Below are 20,142 nucleotides of genomic sequence, written 5' to 3' on the forward strand. Positions count from 1 at the left end.
CATACTTGCTTACATAGCTCACAAATAGTAAATGAATTACCGACGTAACTGACAGTTACTGATGTTTGCAGAGGCATTCTTGCTGCCATGTTTGGTCATATTTATTCGTAATCGAGTTAAGAGAAGTTACAATAGATGCTTGAAAAATATACAGCCAGCTGGCACAGTTACTCAGTTTCTCTCTACCTTGTAGGTGCTATTCCAGCCTGCTTTGGCCTTTAACTTCAGCCATCTCGACTCAGTGTCATTACATAGGAATGTTGCCCATAAAAGACTTACAAGGTGTTGCTTTATAGACGTCTGTGATAAGATTACAGCTGCTCCTGTCTGTCTGGTGTGTATATTTTCTTGCAGACATGCTCACTGTGATTTTAGAGATAAGGTGATTGGAGTCAAATTGCTATAAAGTTTGAATTTTGCTTTTTGCTCTGTTTGTGTGGGTAAATAATTTGTAAACTTTAGTGGTCGTCGAGGGAAGGTTAAAGGCAGGTGGGAATGGACGGTGTGAAGACACAGCAGTGGAGACAGGTGTGGGTATGAGCAAGGTGCCAGCTGTTGTTGACACCTTAAGGTGAGGAATAGTCTGCCAGTAGATGGACTTGTCTCTCTCTGTCCCCTCTAATCCTCCTCTCCCTGTCCCCGTTCCACCCGTCCTCGTCTCTCCCCCTGCTCTGCTTTCTTGGCGAGTATTTGTCTGACATGAGTTTAGGCTGTTTGTGATGGGAGCTCTTCCTGCAACCTTATTTTTATTGAGCGTCTGACACTTTCGATGAACCAGACCTCGGTTCTATCTCCGCTCCTCCTCCCTCATCACCATGTATAAATTCCTGCTCTCTGTCTGCACCCCAGTTGCGCACACACACACACACACACACACACACACACACACACACACACACACACGCATATACAGTTAGCTTTGATTTCTCTCCGTCTCTTATCTCTCTCTTTAAGTTTTAAACATGTACATGCATTCCCCTCATCTGTTTATTTCATATTGCCTTCCATCGTTGTCATAGTGTTTTCCAGAAGAGAAAATTGGTATCCATTCTCCCAAGGGAATGACTCATTTTTCCTGGCTTTGTCTTTTTACCTATTTATTTTAGCTGAGTGACTCTACTGCTCCCCCGTCTTTGTGTTCTCTCATCTCCTGTTTCTCTGGATTTTTCTTTTCCTCCACCCGTTCTCTTCTTCCATTCGTTTTCTCTTCTCCAGCCTCCCTCTCTGTTCGTATGTGAGGCAAAAAATCCAGCCTTGGGGCTACATTGCCTCTTTCATGTGAGGACCAGTGGTGACATTAAAGGCCCGCTACGTGGTCTGTCAGTTTGCATCAGCCTTGCTCTTACTGTCTGTGCTCAGGACCCTAGTACACGCTTGGCTCTCCACTCAATCACTCCCAGGCTCAAATGCTGGTTGGTAGGGAACAACATGCCTGCACCCGCTGGCTGTAATTGTGCACATTTATATGCACTTGCAGATTTGTTAAGTCCTCGCACCCAAGCCCTTTGAAGCAGATCGATGTTTAAAGGCTTAAGAATACTGGAAGTTCGGTTAATGACAGTTGTGTCAGCAGCTCTTCCTCTCCTCCCTTTATGACACTCTGACCCAGTTGTTACAGCCCCTCCGACGTCTTTGTTTTTTAAATGCTCTAAATACTACATTCAACATGACTCGACAGACAAAACAGATCAACTGAATGATCTCCAGACCCAGACAACCAGACCAAACAAGCAGAGAGCAGCTCTTTTGATGATCTGCAGGCAGAAGGGAGTAGGTCGGGGGGGGCTTTCCCTTTTATTCATTGTCTTTCCTCTAAGACAAGCAATCTTGATTTCTGGAAGTGCGTCAGACACCAAGAGAATTTTTCAGTGTCTCCAAACAGCGCCAGGCCTTTTTGTTCTTCATAGAGAATCAGTATGTACCAGTTTAACTTACGACTACCAACACTTGCACAAAATCCATCTTTGTATACTCGGCCCAGAACAATTGAAGTTCTGGCAGAGGACCATGCATATCCATCCAGATATTTAACACATTTCTTGTATGTCTAATTTGTATTTTACAAGAGTAGGCGTTTGAAGCGATTCGATTCAGATCCTGGAAAAATGGTATGTCAGGCTGCGAAGACAATGAGGAGCCGGCACAACGACACAACACCAGCTGTGATGCGAGTCTGCGTGTTGTCACACCCAGGGACAGCGACTGAGTGGCTGTTGGACTAAAACTTAAGATGCTAGCTACAAGCCTGAGCAGGCCCTGCGCCTGGGGATCAAACAACAGCTGACACACACACACACACACACATACGTGCTCTTAGTGATGTAACCGGTTTGTCTTCCTGTTTTCGTAGCTCGTGTCCCTCCCAGGGTTTTTATGCATAGGGAATGTAAGCCTTGCTGAAATTCTTTGTTGCATTTTAAGTGCATCACTGTCAACTCTAATCACATCTGCAAACATCAGCTCAGCGCAATGATAGGTGAACATAGCTAACATAGCAGAATGATACACTGGCTAATTTGCTGGTGGCTATAACCAAAATTTCTCAGTTTATTACAGGACAAGCCCTGAAGCACTAAACTCTGAGTGTACCGGTCTTTGTTGAAGGACTTGATTAAACATTGTGGTGATTCTGAAGGCTTTCATTTGTGGTGCTGTTGAATTGTTTTGCATTATACTGAAAATGTTGTCCACCTCATTTATATAATTAAGCGTGGACGATACAGCTGCAACACTTGGTTGATTAATCAACTAGTTGAGTAACAGAAAATTAATTGGCAACTCATCGAATAATCACTTTAGTCTGTTTTTGTAAGGTTTGCTCTTTTCATGCTTCTTAAATTTGATAATAAATTCATGATAATAAACTGAATAGCTCTGGATTTTTTGACTATTGGTTGAATAAAACATCATTTGAAGAGGCCAAATGGACTCTGGGAAATCTGCCAGATTAATTTTATAATAAAAATAATTGTTAGTTGCAGCTTTAATAGACCACATTAGTTGTAGCCAGGTGTACTTAAAAAGCTGGCAATGAGCAAATGTTTATTGAAAAGGCGATGTGACATTGAGCCATGTTCATTAACTCCTTGTTGTTTTTTTAATTAATATGGAATCCAATACAACAAGGACACACGCTACACCATAAAGAAGCCATAGAGTTGAGTCAATATCTCTGGCACGCTCTTATCAACAGCTGAATATGATAAGATTCATAAAGGTAGGAGATATTGCAGGGTTGTTGTATTTGATTGCGTCAGATTGTGATTTTGATTTTAATTGTACCTCATTTTATAAATCACATAAAATCACTATTTTTAATGAAAGCGTTAAATCAAAGCTGTGCTACCTGGGAAAAGTAATGTATTACATGTATTCTCCCTTTTGAATACTGTTAAATCAAATTTCAGTGGGTGATAAGATGTTCAAAGCACCACCTTTGTCTAATTTTGATTTAGGAAAAACCCTTTTGATACAGGTCTGTGTTCAGACTCAATTTTGCTCTCTGGACACATGATGAGACAGTGAACATCTGACAATCTGTCACAGAACACAGGATTGAAGAATAATTGCGTATGAAACATACTTGAAGGCTCTCTTTGCTGCTGTCTCTGTTTTCGTGGCATCAATGCTGTCTTGTTGTAATCAAGTGACCTCATTCCCCGATAATGAGAGAGGGAAAGGAATGTGGTAGTTCCCTATTCTGTCACTCCCCTACCTACCCAAAACATATTAAATGAAGAGATTTTTTTTTTTCAATCTGTTTGTTGACATTCTCAATACTGAACTTCTGGCAGGCTCCTGCTGCTCCCATCTGTTCCTCGCCTAAAATCACTAGAGTCACAGTTGATGTAAGGATTTGCTGAAGGTTTACAGTTAAAATGCAGCCCCGTTCTCCTCTCTCTTGGTGTTGCCATTTGACGGTGTTTAACTGGGATGGAAATGACCATGTAAATGTTTCCTATTCTGTTCCCTTTACATTAACTATTAGGTGTTCTCGCAGTGGACTTTATAATCCCACTGAGAACACTGTGCTTCCCTGTGGATTCAGATTATTTTGGAAGCATGTAGAGGCATGTGTGAATTATCTCTCCGGATCAGAGGACAAAGACAGAGGTTTGACCACAGAGACATAAAAACATACAAAATCTTTTTTTAAACTGATCGTGGGGAGTGTGACAAATTATCCTACCCTCCCACCTTCCCGATTGGTTGCGATCACCGTGGTCTCCTTAGTTACAGGGGTGGGGACGGGAAGCACAGTGCACGTTATCTTCCACAGTCACATTGACAGTCATAGCCTTTCCTTCCTCCCGCGTCCTGTCTTGTTTCCTCTTCTGACAGCTGGACCTTTCCTGCCATTGTTGCATGGTGAAGGGGGCAGCTGCATGTAGGGGTAGTGGACATAGTTGAGATGTGTTTAATGGATGACAAGTGCTCAGCACTTTTAGATCTGAATGTTGGTCATCAGTTCTTCTTTCTAACTCTTGAGTCACCCTTTTGGGCGTAGCTAGTCCTTCCTTATATCCTAAGAAGAGCCAGTTACTGACAGGAAATGTCAATCTTCTCCAGCCCCTTCAGGCAGCGGGCAAAAGAAAGAGATACCCCCTTTTCATGTGCCAGAGGACATGGTTCCTGGGCAACAGTCAACCTAAAACAGGGTCAAGGACCGCTCCTCCAATCCACAGACATACACCTCATCAGCATGCATCCTGACTCTTCATCCTGTTTTTCTTCCCATTCCTTATCTCGCATTCTCACATCTTGTCGAGCTCACAGCATGCATCCTGTGCCTCAGTTTACACAGCATCCCCTGCATTGTTTTGGGGTGTGTGTCTGTGCAAGTGCGGATGCATGTTTGTAAAAGTATGCCTGGGGCCTCCGTGGATAAAACGGTTGCGTTTCTAGATGCCTAAGTGCGGCGTGTGCACAAGCGAAACACTGAAAGCAGAGTTAAATGGGTTAAAGCAGAGCGAGAGAGGGACTCTTGAGTAGCACTGTGCGGCGCGGCTCAGGTCTTGCTTTTGTTTGTCTGCTTGATTTTACTGGCAGGTAAAGTCTGTGAAATGAGTTCCCACGAGATGCAGAAGAACCAACAATCTGCTCGGCTGTTTACGCGCATGCTTTTTTCATGCTTTGAGTGTGTGTTTGTGTTCATACTAATTAATCCACCAGTTTAGACTGCTCCTGTCGTAACTAAGCATCCGTTTTTAGTATGCACAGTACTGCACAGATAAAGGTTGTGTCTCAAGGAAGCAAAAGGTGGGATTTCTCCTTGTGTTGTGGCTTAGTTGAGGCAGGCTATTTCCTTTTTTCGATCAAGTATATCCCCTCAAATTTGTGAAACCATTTTCAGCTCATGAGGCTTCTCTCTTAAAGCCAGCCTGTTAAATGACTATTGCTGTGACTTCCAATTTAACGCTACATATCGCTTCCCCTTTAGATGGCAAAAGCAGCAGTAAAATAGCCTATCTTTGCTTGGTATTTTAGAGGGAGCCTGAGTCTGCATTTGTGTGCATTAGGTTGGCTGTTTCAGCTGAGCTAGGGTATTGGGCTACTTTAAAAGGTGAACTGAGGAGAGAGGAAGTATTAGCCCAGAACTCAAGCTTCTGCTGTGCTGGATTAGAATATTTTCGCAATCGTTGAATAATTAGCAATATTATGAAACTACCCTAAGAAGGAGCTTTTAGCTTTCTGTTAACTACCACCCTAACACTCCCCGGTGCTTCCTGTAAGGGAATTATATCTGTGTGTGAAGGAGAGAAAACAGTTTCTGCAGCTTTCCACCTTGCTCACTCGCCTTGGGGTGCCTCCCCCCAAGTTTAAGTTTGTGTGAGCATGCATGCACTCACGGGTCTCACCCCAGGATCCCGTTGAAAGTCCCCCCACGCAGAGAGTAATGAACGTTGGCCCCTTGCGGCAACCATTAAGAGTAAGCCATTATGGTTCAGTATCGAGCCAGCCCTCCCTGCCAGTTTCACCTCACTCTATGGTAGACCCCACTAAGTGCACAAAACTGGCACTCCTATGGCTCATTGAGCTGCCAGCGTGGCCCCCCACCAGCACACAGCCCCATAAAGCAGTTCCACATCATCAAATGTGATGATCCCTTGTTCTAATTTTAGTCTGAGGTCTTAATAGCTCTGCAGATACTGTCTGAACCACTCATTTCACTGTTAGGCGTAGGATGGGTTGGCATGGTGGTGTGAGTGAGGAGGATAAGATGGGGTTTTGCTACAACTCTTTTAGAAAATCATGTGAATTATTTACCAGAGTAGTTGAGCCAAATGTGACTGACTGACTATGAAAATACCTTTTTGCAAAATATGTCTAAGAAGGTGACACTCCTTTTTAACTTTTAATATTTTTGTTTTTCTGTCAGGAAAGAGAATCTTACTGATATTCTTAACATGTTGGAGAGAAGAGAAATTAGAGATTTTAAGATAAATTACAGTAAACAGCAAAAAAAAAATGCCCCCTTTCCCCTCTTTCCAAAGACAGCTGGCATTAACCAGTGGATGGAGTGCTTAGCAAATTCAACAGCTCTAGTAATCGCTGCCGTGTCATTTCATCTTTCAGACACGTACCAGCATTCTTGGAAGCTGCCAGTTTTTGGACCGCAACAAGATTTTCTCTGACTGTTTGCATTTTTAAGACCATCTTTGCGGTCTCGCCCATCTTAGGACATTCTGTAACGCTGTAATTTTTGGCCACTTGACAGTTGTTTAATGACTTTGCCTCACTGATTATCATGATCTCAAAATTGGCATCGTTGCTCCCTCTCAAGCCTCAGTTAACTTGGCCTACTTTTGAGCTGCGTTTTCCAGGACAATCACTGCACCTGTTCATCTGTCGCTGCTGGTGCTGGAGTCAATTGACAGTAGTCACTCTAGTCAAACGCCATTTGTTTTTGCAGGGTAAAGACGTTTCATCAAATGTAAGACAACCCAACTTTTTCAGATTTAATTTCCAATACAGGCTGTTGTTTTTTCTGGAATTGAAATTACAGTATATTCAGTCCCTTTTGTCTCACTCTATCACCGTTTCTGCCTCTTTCTTGCCTCCACTCAGCTCTGCCTTTCCTTTGGTCCCTCTCTCCTTGTCTGCACTGTCTGTTTGCTTTGTTTAATCACCAAACTAACGTGCTATGACACGCTCCTATAGCACACCGTCACCGTCGCTGCCAGCAGCCACAGAAAGCCACATTCAGCTTGGCACTTCTTCCCCTTCCTGCATGCAGTCACAGTGACAGCCCCAGAAAACATTGCATTTGCCACCGGTTATGATTAATGGCTTTGCTGATTGCTGTTCCTGGCCATCACCACACCTACACATTCTGCTTTTAGCATACATATTCTCAGGGGTTCAGCCAGAAAAGAGGAGGAGGTAAACTGTGTGTCCAACTTCTCAGTGTTTTCCGACTTAATTGGAAGTCTAAGAATGTGTTCAGTTATGGTTTGAGTTGATAGACCAGTGACTTTGTGTTGTTTTTGGTCGATGTTTTGAATAAAAGTAAAACTGAAGCATTAATACTTCTGGTTTGAACCAAACTTGATTTCAGCAAGTTGCTAAACACAAGTCCTTCTCTTCGTGTTTTAGGTGTAGCTCTACATAAATCAACTTTTTTAATGTCAAAGTATCGTAAATGTGTCACGTACAGTGTGTAGCGTCTAATCATCCTGATGTGAGTGTCATCTGTTCTGTCTTTAAAAGTCCAGTGTGACGGATTTAGGGGCATCTACTGGCACAAATAGTGTATGGTATTCATAGCTAGTTTAAAATCACCTGAAAATAAGAATCATTGTGTTTTCGTTACCCTAGAATAAGCACTTTATATGCTGTTTATGTTCTACACCTACAGTAGCCCAGGATGGACAAACGAAGCTGGCTTTAGATGGGGCCATTTGTGTTTTGGTGTCGGCCACCATAGTGACATGCTTGGCACACATGAGAAGTTTCCCTTTTGCAACCTCACCGCTAGATGCCACTTAATCATACACACTACACCTTTTAAGGCAAAACATGGAAATATTCCATTTTTGTTTGCCTTTTACAAACTACATCTCCGTGCACTACTCTTGGCCATTACGGGAAAAATAATTAAACCAGTATGAGTCGAGGGAGAATGTGGGGTAGATGTGTAATAAAGAATAATGTACGTTTTTCCTCTCTCTTATTGTCAGTGGACTAAATATATGTCAGTGGATAGTAAAGCGAGGTAGAGGAGAGATGTAGCACTATTTCCTGCCTGTTTCCTGCTGTATTTGTTTAGCAGATTTTTCCTCCAAGGCAGTTTCCCTCCCCCTTCCTCGTGGAGTGTTATTTCTGTGGGTTCACTGTCTCAGGAGAGTCCTGCCTACAAACACACAAAAGCTCATTAGTTCATGTGTGTGTGGGTGTTTTAACGTTAAGTCGGGTGATTGTTTTTATGTGTATTATATGTACTTAAGGTAGTGTCAGGGCACACACATTCCTATACATTGTTGAACCATAGCTGAATGGTATGTGAGTTGTTATCTTCGTGTGTGTTTTCAGGCAGCTTCAGCTCATTATTGATGATCAGAGAGCGGAACGTGCCGCTTTCGGGAAGGGAGCTGGCAGGGATATAAAAGTGCATGTGTACATTCGCACACCCAGCATGTATATACTTCCTGCGCCACAGTGTGTACCTTAAAAAGAGATTGTGTTACTGTGTAAGCATTTTATTGGTGAAGAATGCATCAGCCGTCCGTTCCCAATTTGGATGAAAGCACAGTTCCTCTGTGTCCTGGCTTGCCTTTTACCCATGAGATGAGTAAGCATGTGTGTATGTGTACTGGAGTGTTTTTTTCTTTCAGTGATTTAATAATTTTTTACCTGGCTCGGGGAGGAGAGAATCCAGAAACCTTGTTACACCAGTCGTTTATTTAGTGGCCTATCTACTTAAAGACCTGACGCTGGAGCTTTTTACCCAGCCTGCCTCAGGAGAATCCCTGACACACAACATAAATCTCTCCCTCCGGTTGCCGGCAATCCACACCGTCATTTCTGTCTAGAGCCATTTAGACCCCTCAGCCTGTGGGGGCAGCGCTTATATCCACATCATGTCAGGGTTCAGGAACCGCGTGGATGAGTCACTGCGAAGCAAAGCTGAGATGTATTTTTCAGTACTATTTTGAATTTGATACTTGAAATATTCACTGTGAGAACATGAAAACAGCTTAAATTAAAACAAAGAGGTTAATACTTGTTTGTCTCACAATACCCACATACCATATGTGCCTTAGTTATATATTCCTCCTGTCCACACTGGCTGTGAAGTGATCCTTTGTTAGTGTAACTTCCATGTAAGAGATGGGCAATAAAATCCAATGTCCATGTTCTGTGGCAAAATGCCATTCTTTGCCAAACTTTAGCTAAAGCTAATATGATGCCTCAGCAGTCTGGGTAAGTCGAATCAAGGGATTATCTTCCAAAGTTAATTTTTTTTCTCGTGCAAAATTACCTCTGTGTCACCGTCCCTCTGCTAAGCTCAGCAAGGAAACACTTAAGGGGAAACAAACAGGGAATTTAAACTAAAAAGACTTATAACTTTGGAGCATACCCAAGAAGTGATCTAATGAAAACAAAAAACAATATATCTGTTTTGCTCCGGCTTAATTACGAAACTATTTGGATGTGAACGAACATTATCACGGGGTGGCAAAAGCACTTTGTGTTTTCTACGGCTGAGCATAGTCACATATCCACAGCAATAAACTCTCCTATGCCGTTCATTATTGCCTTTTCTCTCTCTGAATCTGTGGAAAGAGGCTGCTCGGATGCCATGGGGAGAGCGGCTTGCACCCAAGTGTGTTTTAGACGGCTGCAAGTAATAGACACACTTGGGTAATGCTGTCGCAAATGAGTTGGTGTGTTTGATGTAGCCATTCCCAGAGACATAACATTGCCTTAATTGGGTTGAACAATGTTGATCCACAGTCTGATCCACTCCTGCTTGTCCAGTGTTGCTGTTATTTACTGGGAAACTTATTTACTTGCCCCATAATTCCTTGGTCCGTAGGGTCTTCCAAAGAGAGCATCCGGTATTGAACAAATTGTGGTTAACATACTGTCACACTCCTGCTATCCATTACACTAAATTTACAATCTGGTGAATTGTAAACAAAGGCAAGTGATGTATTGACCCTCAGGTGACAGGATGTTGACATTTAAGATCACCAATGCAAACTGGTATGACAGGATATTTCAGACCTAAACCTGGTATATTCCTTTTAAGAGCTGAAATAAGTATGCTGGTCTTAACTATGCTGATAGTACAGCACACTCATTAACAGCACAGGAATAGTTTGTGCATGAACATCAAAGGATTGTGCAGTGTAGGCCTACTGTTAAATCAAAGATTAGGAAGTAAAAATAAGACAGAAGCATAAGAAAACTTTTTTTCCCTGCACAAAGAGGGAGGGGGGAGAGAGGAGGCAGCTGTGAGTCGACGATAAGACCCAGAAATGCATACGTTTTCATGGCTCAGTCACCCCCACGAATGCACACTATATTTCTGCTCCCTGCTTTAAAAGAAACCTCCGTCTTTCATATGCTTGGCCTGCCAAACCCCTAAACTGTTGAAGTGGAGTGTCGTCTTGGATAAAGTTGTCTGTTCCGTGAATAAAGGGCAGGAATGCATTAAACGCCCAAATCCTTTCGTTTGCAACGGGTACCCGGGCTTTGTGATTGCTAAAGTGCACAGCTTTAAAGTGAAAAGGCTTGTTCCTCGTCTGAGTCTTGTTTCACTCAGCACCGGCACATTTAGGTGTATCTGTGATTGCTGTAGTGTTTTTTTTCCCTGACACGACCACCACGTTTTCGTATGTCTATATTTACCCCGGCCTCCTTGCTCTTTCCTTACCTCATCCCCTGTTTAAATCATGAATTGAGAACGCACGCACGTGCAAGCAGGAAAAGATGGAAAGATTTTGAACACTACAGGTTTTTGAATCCTCCCTAAACTCATTCAGTCTCTCTGCAGAGTTGAACATTTGATCATTTTGGCTTTAAGATTAATTGGTGTTAGGCTCAATCTGTTTCAGGTGCCAGATATTATCAGCTAATACCAGGCATCACAAGGCATCTAAAGCTGCTTTCCTCAGGCAAAGCTGATCACACTGATTGCTCGCCCATTACAATGCTTTTGCTCTCTCTCTGTCTCTCTCGAACACGCATGCACACACACGCTCACACAGACAGATGTGCGCTGCATGGTCAGAGGACGTTTTACTGTGAGCTACAGGGTGAGGACAAAGCAGTTATGGAGCAGGTCTATTTTTGGGCTCTTAATGGACTTGTTCTCATTCTCTAGTGGTGCAGGTCTGGCTGAATGATCTTCACCAGTCTTAAACCTGATTACAGTATCTCCTTCTTGACTACTCCTTTGTTTCTAATTTTACTCGCTCTCACTCTTTGCTCCGTGTTTGATCTGTCCATTCATTCCCCAAATTTGTCCTCTTGCTGTGGTTCAATTTAATAGATCATGCTAGATTGGCGGGGTTGTTACATTAGAACATATTTCTACCTCATTTAGTTAGTTTCTTCTCTTCCATCTCAACCTTTTTATTAAACTGCATTCCTTGATTCTGCCGTTGCTTTTATGTGACCATTTTTTTGGCGTCCGGCTGGGTAAATAACTGAAAAGCCTCCCCATCCCATGGTGCCGGCTTCACGGTGGCTGAGTATGACCTTTAAAAAATAAAAAAAAAAGCTAAAAATCTGACATTATGCCACTCAGTGCTGTTTCCACTTGTGGGGATAGCTCGCCTGCTAAAGAACCAATCATGACAGTGGTGAGAGCTGAGCAAAAGCGCTAATTGTGCAGATTATTTGCTTGGCATGCTGCTTTTAAGCTTCATTACATGATGTCAACACATTTCATTTTGCTTATCAGTAAATTAATTTTTGTAATTCTAAGAATTTAGCTGTTTACTCTATCAGCGTCTTGATTAAATCAGAACATTATTCTACAGACTATTAATTGCTTGAACTTCAGAGTCATTAAGGATGGGTTTATATCTTAGGTCTGTCTTTCAGCTATAAAGTATTCTCTTAGTTATAATTAAATAATAATAATAATAAATAATAATTATTATTATTAAATCATTATCATGGCGCCAATATATAATCATCTTATATCTGACCAACAAAAAGTAATAATAATATTAACTTTTAGGAATACTTTGCCTATTTTCAACTAGCTTTGTATCAAACAATGTTGGTAGTGTGTATAATTAAATTTAGAGCTCCCTGCTCATCTCTCAGCTCAAATCAGATTTTGGCTGGCTCCAGGGCTGTTGCTCAAACTACAGAATGTACCTCCACATTTTCATATGTCCACCACTACGGACAAAAAGACTATAAAAGCGGATCTAGAAAGACACCACCCTCCCCCTCAACTTGACTTGGAGACTTAATGCAGTCTCAATCGCCTGAGGGGTCTCAAACCGATGATTCGAACCTCTGACTTTCAGGGAGCAGCCCTACTTTGAACAATATTTCATGGTCTTCCTGAGCAGATGGCGTCTAGTCAGTTGTAGTGGAGATAGCTCAGTTGTCATCATGTAATCTAAGTATAAAACTTTCGTCATGTGGTAACAGGTGGTCTTGTACGGGTGGCACAGTATATCACGTTGGGTCACGTGATGACATCTGAGCTGACAACCACCAGCTGAGGGACAAATGGTTGAAAGCTCCAGGAAAAAAAGCGAGCTAGTTGACCTTGAGTTAAGTTTTTTCCCAAACTATGTTTTACAAGGTCAAGAATGAACTTTTACACTTAATATCCACCCACCAGACCACACGTTGATACTTGGCTCTCAACTTACAGCCACTTCCTCTCCCATATTCCTCACTCCATTGCCTCTCAAACCCCTCCACCTGCCATTGTCCTCTACCATATCCTTCCTTTTGGGTACTCCCCCCCCCTCCCTTCACTCAGATCACCAATAAGATGAGGAGAAATGGTTTCTTTACTTGAGCTTACAAAGGGCAGATAGATCTGCAGCCACAGCCGGTGACATTTTCTTTTTTCACCGCAGGTTTGAGAAGAAAGGGCAGAAATTGAGAGAAATAAAGAAGTGAAAGATAAAATGAAATGTGATTTAACTTACATCGAGGCAGAAAAGAGCAGTGCGAGACAAGTACAACAACAGTCTGCTTGCTCAGCACTGTGGTTATAATTCTCCCTCTGTCTCTGCCTCATCAAACCTTCTTCCACTCTGCCCTCCAACCACTTTCAAGGTTGATTTTTGTCTCTTCCTGGCAGATGTCTGGGTAAAACGCTAAACAAAGATATTATAATCTCTCCCAGAGTGTGTATGCAGCCACCCTCCACAGGTAAATAGACAGCTCTGACAGAAAGGGCTGTTTATGTGTGTGGTTTGCTGAGTCAGGTTGTGGATGACACACACTGGCACTGAGCTGAGAGACGGCTGAAGAGGAGAAAGAGGGGATCCGTTACTGCCCCTCTTATAGCTGTTAAAAACGCATACATTTTCCCAATCCAATGCCAGAGTTCAAGTAAAATTCCTATTTTTTAAAGCCTACCCTTCTCTTACTCTTATCAATTGTCTTCCTCTTTTTTTCTGCTCCTTCCAAGATGGTGAACCTCAGTCTCTCTCACTTGTGTCTTTCTTACAAAAGCCTTTTCTGCCTGGGTGGACAGCTAGACAAATGATTTTGTCGGTCGTGCGAGGCAGGGGGGTAATTTTTAGGTGAGCACAGCGCTTCAGAAAAGACTTGCCACACTGAAATTAGAGGTTGTCAAATGCCGCACGTCTCCACTGATGGCCCAGCACGGCCCCCTTATGTTAATGTGGCATTTCAGCAAGAGGAAATAGAATTAGAGGGAGGAGGGGGGCTGCTGGTGGTTGTTGGGTAGCATTGTCACATGTGCACACTTTGTCTTTTTAGATTCTCTTATCTGGAGGATGACTGTTCTTGGATGCATTTGAGTTTGCAAATAGCATACAGTATATATTTGCTTTTGCTGCGGGAGAGACGATTTTCTAACGTGCAGAATGTTTCTTTACCCGTCATTGATGGCTCCTACACACATGCTTAGCCCACCAGTGGTCTGTTAAATGGCTCCTCTGTGTTTATTAATGTTAGCTTGAAGAGACAGACACAGCAAGGAAGGTACTGAGATTTATTATGAGGAGGATTTCATTTTTATAGAATGCCATTTAGCAGTGATCATCTCTTCTGGAGAGATTAGCATATCCATCAAGTAGTTACAGAGATTAAACTCATGACCTTGTGGTTGAAATACTGTCTCTATAACCATTAGGCTATCATATCTAAGTTTTATGGACGTGGGGTTTCTTTTGGACACACAACATACAATCATTTGTAGTTTACTGTCCTGTTTTTCATATTCCCATTCCTCCCTGTGTTATGCTGTCCTGATCTCCTCCCTGTATGATGTGTCACTGCCAAGCCCCCTCCGCTCATACACAAAGCTTGGATGTGGCCTGAAGCCACTGGTGTCGGTTAGGACTGATGTAATCAGTCTTCTGGGCTAGATACCACGAGGATGAATTCATCTTTAGAGACTACTGGGAGTATCTGTGTGGACCACAGAGTGCTGAGGTCATGTTATTTGGGAAGGAGTCGCTCTGGGCCGAGTCTCCTGGCTTGTCTGTACGGTTCCGCCGTGTCCCGCAGGTGTTGTCCACGCAGCTGCAGGCCAGATGTTTGTGTGTATGCCTGTCAGTGTTCATGAGCCCATCAATCACACATTTGTCAGTCTGTCATCGACGGTATCCAGAGAAAACACTTTCTCAGCTCGACAGGAAATCCCCACAAACTGATTCCAAGGCTAACTCCATGATTTGTTTTTCTAGAATGTCTTTACCTCTTTTTTTTACTTGTAAGAGTACACATTTATTCTAACTTAAAACAAAGACAGCCACTACACTAAAATCTATTATAGTAGCTTGACCCACCTTCCAATTTTGCTTCAGCGTAAGGTTAAGGCGTAGAGGTCAGGCATGCTTTACTGAGGTCATCTATAGTTGAGTGTCAGGTTCCCTAGCTAGAGTTTAATATAGAGCTCCCAACTGCTCCAAAGTCTCATGAGAGATGGAAATAGTATCCAACACCCGCCCCTACTCCACCTCATACTCCTCATTCCTCGTGGCCTCACCAGCCCTACCATTTAATTTCAGCTGTTTCACACACACACACAAACTTTCTTTTCTTATCTTTGTAGATGCCTGATTTTGAATCACATTTCTTTTGCCCTTTACAGCCGATAAACTTTTTGGTTTAGCAAAGGCATGACATCAGCCTTTTTGCATAGAGATCCAGCAATTCTGCTGCAGCAAAGACCCTTCATTAGGCTTTTAGAAGCAAACATGCCAGCGTTTATTGTGTCATTACTTATCAGGCAGCGCTTTCTTAACAATAAAAATGGAATAATATGGCACTAACAATCATTTACTGCCCATGTTATATGGTGGTTGATTTTGTGCAGAGGATAGGTAGCTCCTTGACCTTATTGTGTACCGAATTTGCCGTAATTTTCAGCTGCTGTTCTTCATCTTTGAGTTAGCTGCTTACTGCTGCTCACTGCTTTTTAAAATCTCCCTGTGTTGAGTCGCACACAACAGGCTGGTCCTGCTGTCTCACACTTTCTACACAGATGTCGAATCGGCTCTGTTACCCCTGCTGCCGGTTTAAGGTGGAGCAACAATGCCCCCCGATTCCGTGTTCAGACCTTTTGTACAAAATGGCCAGGCAGAAGAGGGTGCAACATTCCCATCTTGAACAGGCTGTGTCAAAGGGGCGACTGTTTAAAGTGACGGCAAATGTGGGAAGTTAGAAACCGCAACCAGTGCGTATCCTTTGTTACCGTGTGTTACAACTGCAGCCGTCGATCCTCATCCAACTGTGACACACTCATACGAACACACACACAGGACGAGCAGGATGAATGAATGCCTTTTCTCATCCTGCATACCACAGCATTCCTCTGCTGTGTGAATTTGTATGAGCTACAGAGGCAGTCAAAGTGGGGTGTGTGTGAATTAGAGGTGAGTGTGTATGTGTATGTGTATGTGTGTGTGTGTGAGAGAGAGTTGGAGCGGAAGTCTCTATTGGCAGTGCGCGCGTGAGTGAGAGAGAGAGGTCCATTAGTTTTATCTGACAGAGGGATCAGATCTGAAGGCATATACCTGAGCGATTCTCTGCGTCTCTTCTCCGCACCTGCCCAGCCGCTCGCACATGCTGCTCTATTAGAGAGCAGCCACAGGGGAGTAACAGACAGAAAGGATAGACGGTGGCCTTAACCCCTAAATAATGCAGCACTTAACTTTTGTGGCTGGCATATAGACTAACTTGCACACAAACCCACATTCACAGTTGTTTTAGTCACAGCAGAAAAATTGCTATATCCTGCAGGTATTAAGAAGCATCCACGCTCAGCTGTCACATATTTTTACACTTGCAGGCTGTGATGATTTTTTCAGTACTCTCCAGAAACAAACCAACACAATTGTTTGTCTATAAAAGACAAACAATACTCAAGGCAATTGACAAATTTCTGTTGTTTTTCCTTTTCTTTTTTACAAGAGATTTATATGCTACATTAAGCCTTTGCCCAGAAGTCAAAATCAATATGACAGTGATATATCAAATACAAAATAAAAAACATGTTTGATTGTACTGTTGTTGTTCAGTTGCTCACCACAGTGTACGTGTTTGTGTTTTTCAGAGATTAACAGAGTGCGTAAAGACATGTACAGCGACACAGTGAATGGCCTTGTGGACAGACACCCTCTGGAGCTGCCTGAGCCTATCGGACCCATCGTCCACCTGCAGGAAAAACTGTTTGTGCCTGTCAAAGAGTACCCTGATGTAAGTAGCTGGTTTACACACCTCACACTGTTGCAGCTGTATCATAGAGCCAATAATACTAGTGCATTTGCAGTAAAGAAAATAATTAAGAAGTAAATGAATTGCTGATATAGTATGTCTATAGAAATACGCTGTTTCCTACTTCAGTTTGAGGGTTGTAAGGAAACAAGATACTTGTCTTTGCTTGTATCAACAGCTAAATCAGCAGTTGTAGTAGACTCAACATTCCTGTGGACACTTGTAGTTCGTCCTCTTGCCTTTGGCCATGCGCCTTTTGTGGTGTGTCATTCCTGGAATGACAGCTGCCGATACTTCAGCAATCTGTTTGCTCTGAGGACATACCCTCTGTCTCTCTTCCTCTCTCTGTTTCAATCTCTCTCCCTTCTTCATGTCATACATTCTTGCTCATTCCTCAGCGATTCCTCTCGCTTTTTGTTCCTTTTTCACACAAGTCTTGACTTTTGTTAGTTTGTTAAACAACAGTTGCTGGACTTTAAGCCTGTATACCAAGTTGTTAATGGACTGTCATTAAAGCTATATCAGATGGCAGTCTAAATTGGTCTCAGGAAAACATGGCATGCAGGGGTGTTTATGGGCCGACTCAGTGGTAGATTAGTCCTGAGAAGGAGAGAAGTAGGGGATTGAGAGGAGGAGCGGTATGAAATGTAAAGTGCACCTCCATAAATATTCAGTTGGAAGGAGATGGAAATCTTTTGGACTTTGGCATTGGTTAGTGCGGTGGCGTAGACGGCTTTTCTGGGATGGAAAGATACACACTTTTGCATGCACACACATAGCTGGGAAAGAATAGTACACCGTGGCACTACCATACTGCTTGTAGAAATGAGGAGGACGGGGGCAACACTGAAGAGGCGAGTCAGTAAAAGCTTTGTCCGGAGAATGACAGTTGTGTCCGTGCACTGGTGTCTACTATATGTAGAGCCGTGTAGCGTGTGTGTAAGGTTTTGACCACGGTCAGTCAGCCACCTCCCCTGTCCTCATGGTAATCTTTGGCCCCCACATGAATGGTTGTGTCACGTCTTGAGGAGCAGCGTTTCTCTTCGTAATCCCAGCAGCTTGCAGTGAGGAAATGAATGGAGGGAGGTGACGAAGGATAAGAGACACTGTAGAGCAGAGCAAGACTCAGCCAGGCGTGGATTGCATTTTCCCCCTGACAGAATTGATAAAGGGCACCAGGGACTGGCTGGGATCAGCTTAGCTCCAGCTGACCCTCAGAGCAGGCCCAGCCTCTGAACTCGAGCTAAATCAACCAACCACAACACAGTCTGTCACCTTTCATATCTAGCGCCAGGACTTCAGGTCTTTGTGCTGTCCCCTAATTAGCTGTAAGATTTGTATATTTGCACTTGGCTCTAATTGCTCTTTTGCTTTAAAAATTCTCATTATCCTTGATACTTCTACAAAAAATGATGATTTAAGCTGTGCAAACATACCTTTGTGACATTAAAAACATACATTGTCGCATTTATGTGCTCTACATTAAGAGAAAACAATGATATAAGGGAAAATGTAAATGTGGTAGGGCTGACCGTGTCTAGTATTTGGATCAGTGAGTTGAAGTTTTCTGGTCAGCATTTAATTGGTTAATAAATCACTGTTTTTGTTGAAGCTGGTTATTTTATTTAAAAGGGCATGTGTATATTTGAGACTGTGGTCTTCTTATTGAAATGAACTATTCTTTCAGTTCCCCTGTTATGCTTTGCCTTACTACTAAAATCACTGCATTGTGTCTGTGTTTGTGGGTGTATGTGTGTGGCGGTGTTGTGCTAACTCCTTTAATGGCTACATACATTTTACAGAAGAGTTTGGGAGGTCTGTGAAAATGTGTGGAGCAATTTGTGCCACCTGTGGCTGAAAAGACACTCTTGGAATGACTCTCACAGACTCACCGACACAAACAGACTATTAAAAGCGCTGCATCCTCGCATGACCCCTGTGTTCCCTTTGCTCAGTGTGCTATGCTGCTCGGCACAGAGCACGGCTGTAACTCAGTATTGTGTTTACGAGCTGCCGGGAAGGCTACTAAATTAATTAGGCTTCCCCCTGGTGGCCGAGAAGACTCACTGATAACCTTAGGAGACACTAATTTATACACACACTAACATGCACAAAAAGATGCACAAGTAGGGGCAAATACACATGCAGGGTGAGGCAAAATGGCACATATTTCACTTGGACATTTTCTGCTCTATTTTGGTACACACATGCACAGCCCTTCCACACAGGGTAGTCATTAGGTCTGCAGGAGAAGAGGAAAATGCCAGATAGCTTTGTAATATATGGATGTGATGATTGGAACCAGGGGAAATCAGCAGCAGGTCTAAATTGAATTTCTTTCTTTTCTTACCTCTCCTGTTTAGAGCAGAGTTTATGTGCAAAAGCTGCAATAACATTAACATTGTGCACATTTTACAATCACATTGGCCTTTTTTCCAACTCATGAGTGTTTGAATTTCACCAGTGTAACTAAGTTTTGCAGGCAATCCTTTTACCTTCCCCTGTTTTGTTTTCACTGCTGCTCCCACCGCCCCTTGCAATTTTAAGCTGTTGGGTTGAGCAAACAGGGAATGAAATTTTGGGATTTCATTATTTGAACAGCAGACAATGGCAGATAAAGTGTAACTGTGTGTGCATCAGACTTCCACCTAGAGCCGAGCTTGTCTTGGTGCTCTGTAGTTTGTGAAACAAAAAACAAACACAGACTGAGCTATAGTATCTCTCTATCCAGTTAGTGTTTTCAAGGAGGATAAAAACTGGAGTCATTTAGTGGTGGAGTAAGAGAGGAGATGATGTAGGATCGGCGTGAAAGGGAAGAGAGGAAAGAACTGATGGAGGAAGGGAAGAAAAATGTCACTTCCTATCCCCATCTGCCCACTGCTAAAAGGGGAGGAAACTGTAATGATGATTATTAGACTGGGGAATATTTTCCCCCCTCTCACATTTCCGTCTGATTTCCCAGATACCCCCCCCCCATCTAAGAGGCATATGTGTGTGCGCTTTCGTGTTTGTGTGTCTCGCTGATGCAATTCTAGGTTCTTCTAAGAAAGCGAGGAATGATGGGCCAAGCCTCTGTTCTGTGTTCATGGCAACAGCTCACCTGCCATGGAAGATCTGTCAGCGTTCATACTATTTCCCCATCTTTTCCTTTTCCTTCTTTCCTTGTCATTTTAGGACACCCATCATCCACGTGCCTGTCTCTCAGTTTCCACTTTCCTTTAAAAACATAACTCCCACTTACCT

At 42.9% G+C, this 20,142-nt stretch overlaps 1 protein-coding gene across 5 annotated transcripts in view; it reads left to right on the forward strand.

Annotated features, from left to right (window-relative positions):
- Nucleotides 1-20,142, forward strand: part of qkia (QKI, KH domain containing, RNA binding a) — an 81,884-nt gene that overhangs the window by 12,011 nt on the left and 49,731 nt on the right. For all 5 annotated transcript variants that reach the window (XM_050061215.1, XM_050061217.1, XM_050061214.1 and 2 more), the window contains exon 2: nt 16,739-16,881. In XM_050061215.1, the coding sequence (XP_049917172.1) occupies nt 16,739-16,881 (143 nt within the window). The remainder of the gene's footprint in view (nt 1-16,738; nt 16,882-20,142) is intronic.

The sequence above is a fragment of the Epinephelus moara genome, chromosome 14 (assembly GCF_006386435.1).
Source record: "Epinephelus moara isolate mb chromosome 14, YSFRI_EMoa_1.0, whole genome shotgun sequence".
Lineage (NCBI taxonomy): Eukaryota > Metazoa > Chordata > Actinopteri > Perciformes > Serranidae > Epinephelus > Epinephelus moara.